At 45.4% G+C, this 10,125-nt stretch overlaps 1 protein-coding gene across 1 annotated transcript in view; it reads right to left on the reverse strand.

Moving 5' to 3' along the window:
* Nucleotides 1–9,578, reverse strand: part of LOC139569852 (fascin-2-like) — a 40,909-nt gene extending 31,331 nt beyond the window's left edge. The window contains exon 1 of the mRNA XM_071391181.1: nt 9,324–9,578. Coding sequence (XP_071247282.1) covers nt 9,324–9,578 — 255 coding nt within the window. The remainder of the gene's footprint in view (nt 1–9,323) is intronic.
* Nucleotides 9,579–10,125: the final 547 nt, after the last annotated feature.

Raw genomic sequence — 10,125 nt, forward strand, 5'->3', positions numbered from 1 at the left:
TCAATCCCTTTCCCCTTTCCCCTTTCTCAGCCTCACCCTCCCTTAACTCTATCTCTCTCTCAGCCTCACCCTCTCCTCCCTGATTTCTCTCCAACAGCCTCACCCTCTCTTCCTTACCCCATCCCTCTATCAGTCTTACCAATTCTTCCAGTCCTTTTATGCCTCTCTCACAACCCCTCTGTTGTTCTGTCTTTTACTCTCCTTCTCTCTGCCGATTACCATCTCTCCATCGTTACGTCATTCTTCTCCTTTCTTTTCACACTCTGATTTCTCCCTCCTTCCTCCCTTCTAGACTCCCCCTTCTTTCTCTTCCCCATTCAATCTCTTTCTCTGTTTTCCAACGGACAGCAGCCCATCTCTTTCTGTATTTTGCCCTGATCCCTCTGCCTCCTCTTTCGCTCTATCCCTCTCTCCTAAACCCTGCTCCTGTCCATGGGGATACACTTTTGGGACAGACACGATAGAAGAAAGCAGATATGTGTTCTCCTCTGTCAGTCTTACCATATCAATAGTCTCTCTCTCTCTCTCTCTCTCTCTCTCTCTCTCTCTCTCTCTCTCTCTCTCTCTCTCTCTCTCTCTCTCTCTCTCTCTCTCTCTCTCTCTCTCTCTCTCTCTCTCTCTCTCTCTCTCTCTCTCTCTCTCTCTCTCTCTCTCTCTCTCTCTCTCTCTCTCTCTCTCTCTCTCTCTCTCTCTCTCTCAAGCCATGTCTAACAGCTGTAGTTACACTTGTATCCACTAAGAGGCAGTATTAAGCTATTCTACCATAGAGCCTGACTGAGGAACCAGAATATGTTTTTAGAGAAAATAAAAAGATTGTCAGACTTGGTGCCTGTGTGACTGAGCGGCTCAGGAAGGGAAGGCAGGAATCTCTCAACTATTTTTAATTGCTGTTTTATTGCCCTCTGCTTCCTTAATGGGGCCTGTCAGAAACATAAGTGAACTCAAAGATGTCAACAGGTGGTCGTTATCTGCCTTAAATCATCACTGCAATTAAATGGCAACACATAGAGAGAGAGATAGAGAAAGCTGAATGACATCCTATCAATATGTGTCCCTTCCCTTAACAGTGAAAAGATTACTGCGAGGGATAAAGTGAAATAGCCTAAAAAGCTAAATCTGGCTTTGTTTTGATAGGAGACAAAAACACACTCAATTAGGCAACCTGTTCAAATACTAGCAAACTTCCTTATTTTGTACCATCACCTATCAGGTTTCTCTCTTGGTGTACTTGCCTTTTCCTACTTGCTTAGGCTACTTGTTCATCACCTGCTTTCCTTCCTAGTAAGGAGAAAAACATCTGGGTTTGACTTGACCAAGGTAAGGCCAGATTTAATTTGTCTTAATTTTTTGACATTTTGTTGTGTCTAAGTTTGTTTAGTTAACCACATTAATTCAGAGGATTTCATTAAGCCTACTAATAATTCAGTTTAGGCTGTAAAACCATTTGCTTACTATGCTATATTCCTGTGGTAGTAACGGGTTAACAAATGGTACAAACTGGGAACCAATCCGTACTGAGATTAACACCTGATTCTTCCCTGATTGGCCAGACCAGCTTCAATGCATGGTCGGTGTTGTTTGGGACTCACACCCCACGTGGGACAAAGACCACTACTTGCCTTCTCATTGGTTAAATTCGAAGATCCGTTCCCTTACAACAATTTGATTTGTTTAACCGTCCACGATCCGCTCCTCCTTTCCTTGTTTTCAGCTCGAACTGAAATATCCCTCTCCGAGCTCCAAGGGCCCGAGCCCCTGTTCGTCCCTTCACACCTATCAAGAGGCGTGTGAAACGAACATAGATCTGACATTTCGCGCCGGTCCTCGTAACAACCGCAATATGATTTCTTTTAAAAACATGATTATTAGATATGATATTACCTCCGTATGGTATGTGCGATGCAAACGGCCGCCGCCTTCACAATCTGTCATCTAGAGGCTGTTATTTGGTTTTATTGCCTGTTGCCTGAGAGATATTCCCTTCTCTCTCTCGTTCCTTTTTCTCTCTTTATAAAGCCGGCGGTAGTAGCTCCCTCACTCCCGCGACTAGGGCTACACAATAACCATTTTACAGTGGAATCAAATGTTTGTCACAACAGCCAACGCGGACAGACAATCAATCAAGCCTTCTTACCCTGTCACTGGGTCTGTCTGCTAGCGATCAGTCTGCTCTTACCTGAGATTGCGCTCACCCTAAAATGCACTGTAGGCCAGAATAGGCTGTCATTTGCCCATTCAAGAAAGGACATTGGATTCAAAAGGTAGCCTATTTAAAAGCAGTTTAAGTTGTATTATCTGACATTAAATTGCCTACATTTCCCCTTCATCGATAGGAATACACACACACACACACCGTTCATGTGTGGCAGACACAGCGCCTCGTTGAGATGCAGGAAACGTTGTGTGGCACTTACAGATCTGACAAACGCTCAACGGGGACGTTAACATTTAAACGACCTTTAATTCATTCATTAATTAAATAGATGAATGAATATTAACATGAAAGTAAGCTTAATTAAATACAGTGTGTGTAGGTCTACCTAAAAAAACGTCATTGTCTATGACTGACCATGTTTCATCCTCCCCATGCAGGCCTCAGATGGAGCCCAGTTTTAGTGGCCCTCAGTCAGTTTGCTCTCTTCCTTGGGACCCTCTCCTCCTCCAGTCCCTGGGTCCCGGCTAAAGAAAAGTAGGAGTTTCCCATAACCACAGATCTAGGATCAGATCCAATCCAACTCCGCTACTACCCTTAACCATTAGGAGGATTACAAAATATCTGACCTGTGGTTTAGGAGACCTATTCAGCCTCCACCCAGAGAGCTGCTTGCCTGCAGTGGTGAGTACTGAGGAATGAGACTCCCCTGTGTGTCACGCCGATTGTTGTCGTGGCAATGGAAGTGGTGGTGGTTACCAGGGTGACGGTGGTTGTTTGCCTGACCCGTCCCCCTCGTGCTGTCACGGGCATTATTGATGCACGTTGCTGATCGGCATTGTGGAAGAACAGGAGGGATGGCAGAGAGGACAACGATTAATGAATTCATGAGGATCTAAAAACGATCCCTTTTCTCTCTCTCTCTCTCTCTCTCTCTCTCTCTCTCTCTCTCTCTCTCTCTCTCTCTCTCTCTCTCTCTCTCTCTCTCTCTCTCTCTCTCTCTCTCTCTCTCTCTCGCTGTCTCTCTCTCTCCCCTCTGTTTCTCTTGCTCTCTCTCTCTATGTCTGTCACACTCTCTCTCTCTCCTCTCTCTCTTACCTCTCTCTGTCCCTCCATCTCTTTCTCCCTCCTCTCTACCTCCTTTTCTCTGTCCCCCTTTCTCTCGCTCTCCTTCTCCCCCCTCTTCCTCCACTGACCCCTCCTATCCTTTATCTCTTTCTCTACTCTTCATTTTTCACAGGTGTCTGTCTTGTATGAGTGAGCATTAAGAATGTGTGTGTCTCCTGATCCATCATGACAAAATACTCTCTTATCTCTCTCTCTTGCTCTCTCTCTCTCTCTCTCTCTCTCTCTGTCATTCTGTCTCTCTGTCTCTCGCTCTCTCTCTCTCCCGTACACTGACACACAGACGCATATGCTCATGCATCCACTCACATTCTCACACACCGTTACCTCACAGACCGTAGCAGTTTCATTCACCAGCACTTGCTGACACACTCACACACACACACACACACACACACACACACACACACACACACACACACACACACACACACACACACACACACACACACACACACACACACACACACACACACACACACACACACACACACACACACACACACACACACACACACACACACACGCTGCCCTGGTGTTATGCCTGAAGCTAAGAGAGGCAGCAAGATTAATAACGAGCCCTACCTCCCTATAGACAGCCCCAAATATACACAGTTTGGAGAGAGAGAGGGCAAAGTGAGGGGAGAGAAAGAAGAGAGAGAGAGGTGGGGAAGGAGAGAAAAGAGAGGGTTGAGAATGAGGGTGAGGTAGATAGAGCGTGTGAAAGAATGAGCAAGAGGGTACTTTTGCTTTGACCCAACTGCCTATTAGTAGCTCTCACTTTCTTGTGCTACAGCACTCACATAACCTTTTCAGGCCCCCATCCCCAAAACTCTCCACACACACACACACACACACACACACACACACACACACACACACACACACACACACACACACACACACACACACACACACACACACACACACACACACACACACACACACACACACACACACACACACACACACACACACACACACACACACACACACACATTTCCAGGTCGACACAACAGAGCACTGCTCATTACATCTGTGTAGGTCTGGGTTCTGGGCTGGGTTCTGTGATGGGGGCGGTAGTTACAGGACCTGTCTCGCTTCAGCTGGCACAGTGGATCAGGATGAAGGAAACATCTGATTCACCCTCTTTTCATCGCTCTCTCTCTCACACACACAGATTGAGCTCACATCAATACACTCATATCTTTCTTTCTTTCTTCCTTTCTTTCTTCCTTTCTTTCTCTCTTTCTTTCTTTCTTTCTTTCTTTCTTTCTGTCTTTCTTTCTTTCGGGCTTTATTTCTTTCTGTCTTCCTTTCTTTATTTCTTTCTTTATCTCTTGTCTTCTGTCTTTTTTTCTTTCTTTCTTTCTCAGGGCACACGTGAGTACATGAGGGATACAAATTATATTGAAAGTTTGTGCATCCACACAGGTGTGGTTCCTGAATTAATTAAGCAATTAACATACCATCATGATTAGGGTCATGTACTGTATGAAAATGCTAGGCAGGCCAGTATTTTGGCTACCATGGTTATGCCCTCATAGGATTGAAATGCCCCCATCCACAGGACACGAGTGGTCACTAAATGGTTTGATGAAAACGAAACCAATGTAAACCATATGCCATGGCCGTCTCAGTCACCAGATCTCAACCCAAATGAACACTTATGGGAGATTCTGGAGCGCGCCTGAGACAGCGTTTTCCACCATCATCAACAAAATAACAAACGATGGAATTTCTTGTGGAAGAAGGGTGTTGCATCCCTCCAATAGAGTTCCAGACACTTGCAGAATCTATGCCCAAGGTGCATTGAAGCTGTTCTGGCTCGTGGTGGCCCAACGCCCTATTGGTGTTTCCTTTATTTTGGCAGTTACACATGTCATGTAGTGAGACAAACATTAACAAAGCCAAAATGACTGAAGGCCACAATCGTTTTTATCTTAATAATCAAATCATTTCTGGGTAACAGCTAAGTACCTTACAGTGATTCTTTTCAATTAAAATGGTCAAAAAGAAACAAAAATTGCTTCTCAGCAAAGAGCAATTTCTCAAATTAGAATTTTGCTACAGTAGGACTGTCTGGGAGTGATCTGAGTGGGGATGGTAAAACTAAAAACTAGCTGTCATTGGCAGAGAAGTTTGGAACTCTCTTTCTTATTGGTCTATTAACTAATTTACCTTCTGGTGATGTCACAAGGCAGGGTATTAGCTGGGATCCCCATTAGCTGTTGCAAAAGCAGCAGCTACTTTTCCTGGGGTACACAAACATGAAACATGACATAATACAGAGCATTAATAGACATGAACAGCTCTTCAGGTCCTGGACCTCACTGGTCAAATCATCCATTATTTTATTAGTTGAATCCATCTTACTTGCCAACCTAGGTCCACTTCAGTTTGCATACCCCCTCAACAGGTCCACAGACGATGCAATCGCCATCACACTGCACACTGCCCTATCCCATCTAGACAAGAGGAATACCTATGTAAGAATGCTGTTCATTGACTACAGCTCAGCATTCAACACCATAGTAACCTCCAAGCTCATCATTAAGCTGGAGGCCCTGGGTCTCAACCCCGCCCTGTGCAATTGGGTCCTGGACTTTCTGACGGGCCTCCCCCAGGTGGTGAAGGTAGGAAACATCATCTCCACTTCACTGACCCTCAACACTGAGGACCCACAAGGGTGCGTGCTGAGCCCCCTTCTGGACTCCCTATTCACCCATGACTGCATGGCCATGCACGCTTCCAACTCAATCATCAAGTTTGCAGATGACACAACAGTAGAGGGCTTGATTACCAACAACGATGAGACAGCCTACAGGGAGGAGGTGAGGCCACTCAGAGTGTGGTGTCAGGAAAACAACCTCTCACTCAACGTCAACAAAACAGATGATCGTGGACTTCAGGAAACAGCAGAGGAAGCACCCCCTATCCACATCGAAGGGACAGTAGTGGAGAAGGTGGAAAGTTGTATGTCCTCGGCATACACATCACAGACAGACTGAAATGGTCCTCCCACACAGACAGTGTGGTGAAGAAGGTGCAACAGCGCCTCTTCAACCTCAGGAGGCTGAAGAAATTTGGCTTGTCACCTAAAACCCTGACAAACTTTTACAGATGCGCAATTGAAAGCATCTTGTCGGGCTGTATCACCACCTAGTAAAGCAACTGCACCACCCTCAACTGCAAGGCTCTCCAGAGGGTGGTGCGTCTGCACAACGCATCACTGGGGTAAAAACTACCTGCCCTCCAGGACACCTACAGCCCACGATATCACAGGAAGGACAAAAAGATCATCAAGGACAACAACCACCCGAGCCACTGCCTGTTTACCCCGCAACCATCCAGAAGGTGGGGTCAGTACAGGTGCATCACAGCTGGGACCAAGAAACTGGAAAACAGCTTCTATCTCAAGACCATCAGACTGCTAAACAGAAATCACTAACTCAGAGAGACTGCTGCCTCCATAGAGACTCACTAGTCACTTTAGACAATGCCACTTTAATAATATTGACATATCTTACATTATTCATCTCATATGTATATACTGTATCTTATACCATCTATTGCATCTTGCCTATGCTGCTCGGTCATCACTCTATATGTACATATTCTTATTCCATCCCTTTAGATTTGTGTGCATTAGGTAGTTTTTGGGGAATTGCTAGATTACTCTTTAGATATTACTGTACTGTCGGAACTAGAAGCACAAGCATTTCACTACACTCACATTAACCTCTGCTAACCATGTGTATGTGACCAATAACATTTTATTTTATTTGTATTTGGATCAAACAGTTGAAGCTATTTTGTTGTTGTTGTAACAACTGTTTGTAGAACAGTTTTTGTTTGTTTAAAAGATCCTTCACATGTGATAGAGAGACATCACTGTCATCAACGGTACTCCCGCCGGCTTTTGTCTTTGTCATGGTAGCTAGCGAAAAGCTCCATCCCACTAAAAGAGATTTCAGGCAGTCTTTTCAAACAGCCCTAACACTAAAAGGGCATGATCATAATTTACACAATTTCACAGTATTATTCCAACCTCATACTGTGGAAATATACAGTGGGCTCCAAAATTACTGGCACCCCTGACTGGCAATGCACAAACAATACTTACAAAATATAAACAATATAATTACAGAGAGAAACTCAAAATACCAACGTGAGAAATATTGTACTTTATTAATGTTTCAATAGAACCAACCAAAATCATACAATTATTTAATACAAAATACATTTAACCAAACTCAAGGTTTCTTAATAATTATTGGCACTCCTCATTTAGTACTTAGTGCAAGCACCTCTGGCAAGGATAACAGCATGGAGTCTTTTCCTGTAATGCTTGACAAGGTTAAGGAAAACATTCTGTTGTCTCCCCTTGTTTGGTTGTCCTCTTCTCCTTTACTGGTTTGTCCTCTCTTTTCTCAGGTTGTCCCTTTTATTGAGCTCCTCTCCTCCCTGTGTTTCTTCTGGTCCTTTTCTTGCCACATTGTGTTGCTACTATTGATTAATTATTTGTAACAGGTGCGTGTTGGTGGCAGGGAAGTCAGGCGCAGGAGAATGAATTTGGTATAAACGGAGTCGTTTAATAAGTGCTCACAAAACTCCGAAAACCAAAATATACAAAATAATAAAAGTGGGTACAAAACCCGTCGCACACCAAAATATAACTTGCACATACATACAATCAAACAATCTCCGACAAGGACATGAGGGGAAACAGAGGGTTAATTAAATACACAACATGTAATTCATGGGATTGACTAGGCAAGTCAGTTAAGAACAAAGACAGCCTAGGAACAGTGAGTTAACTGCCTTGTTCAGGGGCAGAACAACAGATTTTCACCCTGTCAGCTCAGGGATTTTATCTTGCAACCTTTCAATTACTAGTCCAACACTAACCACTAGGCTACCCTGCCGCCCCACTCTGCTGTGTTGTCATGTTGTGTTGCTACTATGCTGTGTTGTCATGTGTTGCTGCCATGCTATGTTGTTGTCTTATATGTTGTTGTCTCTCTTTATGTAGTGTTGTGGTGTCTCTTGTCGTGATGTGTGTTTTGTCCTATATTTTAATTTAATTTTAATTTTTAATCCCCTGTCGCTGCAGGAGGCCTTTTGCCTTTTGGTAGGCCGTCATTGTAAATAAGAATTTGTTCTTAATTGACTTGCCTAGTTAAATACATTTAAAAAAAAAATTTTTTTATGTCATCTCCCATTCTTATTGAATTATTGAAATGAGTATTGACATATGTAAATGTATTAACACAGTTTTTCGATTTAGTGGGGGACAAATTACATGGTTATTGAGAATTCTGTTTTGGTTAGTTTTCATGTTATTTAACCAAGGTATTTATTGAAACACAGAGCGGAGATGGAGTGCAGGTCAGGGGAAGCTCGGGCGGGTTGCTGGAAACCAGGTGCGGAGGCTGAGGCTGGAGCAAGAGGGGTTGAGACAGGGTAAGCAGGTCCGGAGGGGAATCCAAGGGAGTAGTAGAGTGGGGAATCCAGTGCAGAGTAGCAGGATGACGAGACGTGGGACTGGAGACAGGGACCAGAATCAGAGCGGGCAAAACTGTAGCGGAGAGGAAAACAGCATCAGGCAAGGAAAACAGGCACAACAGGATACAGGATTTGAATAGTAACAAACGGATAGAAACGTAGACTGACTGAGCAGAGATTACTGGGGGAGGTGTGGCAGATCAGGAGACACAGGATGAGCAGTAGAGGGCATTGCAGGAGAAAATGTGACAGTATCCCCCCTCCACAGGCTTATCTAGGTGTGAGAAATAGAAATCCCGTAAGAGGGAGGGGTCCAGAATGTGACGGCAGTGCATCCAGCACCGCTCCTCAGGCCCGTATCCCTCCCAGTCCACCAGGTACTACCAGCCACGACCTTGACGGCGCACGTCCAGAGGCCGCCGGACTGTATAGGCAGGATGGTCATCGATGAGCCGAGGGGGTGGAGGAGCTGCTGCAGGAGGAGACAGGGGACTGGAGTAGACAGGTTTAACCAGGAGGAAGGGTTAGCAGAACTCACGCAGCGTAGGGCAGTCTCCATCTCTTGGTTGGCCCGTACGGTCTGGCCGTTGGTCTGGGGGTGATATCCAGAAGAAAGACTGACATTGATACCAAGAGCTGAACAGAAGGATCTCCATACGTGGGAGGTAAACTGAGGTCCTCTGTCAGAAACGATGTCAGTGGGGATGACATGCAGACAAAACACATGTGATACTAATAGGTCCACAGTCTCCCTGGAGGACGGGAGCTTGGAGAGGGGAATGAAGTGAGCCATTTTGGAAAACCTGTCAATAATGGTGAGGATGACAGAGTTACCGTTAGATGGGGGAAGGCCAGGGACGAAGTCCAGAGCTATGTGTGATCAGGGGCGACTGGGTATGGGAACAGGGCGGAGCAGATCGGAAGTGGGTTTAGTGGAGGTTTTGTTCCGGGCACAAACCGGACAGGCTGAGACAAACTCCCAGACATCTCTCTCCATGGTGGGCCACCAAAAGCGCTGACGCAGGAAGGTGAGGGTCCGGTTCATACCGGGGTGACAGGTGAGGTAGGTAGAATGGCCCCACTGGAGAACATCAGAGCGAACACAATCTGGAACAAACAGAGCATTACTAGAACCGTTACCCAGGTCAAGCTGGTTCTGCTGAGCCTGGCGGATACGGGACTCGATCTCCCAGGTAACAGCGGCAATTATGCAGGTGGATGGCACAATATGCTTCTGGCTCAGTACCCGTGTTGTCAGTGGTGAACTGGCGAGAGAGGGGATGAAATTGAAATTGAATCTGCCGAAGAGCAAGGCCCAGCTGGCTTGCCGGGAGTTCAGA

Source organism: Salvelinus alpinus, chromosome 3, assembly GCF_045679555.1.
Source record: "Salvelinus alpinus chromosome 3, SLU_Salpinus.1, whole genome shotgun sequence".
Taxonomy (NCBI): domain Eukaryota; kingdom Metazoa; phylum Chordata; class Actinopteri; order Salmoniformes; family Salmonidae; genus Salvelinus; species Salvelinus alpinus.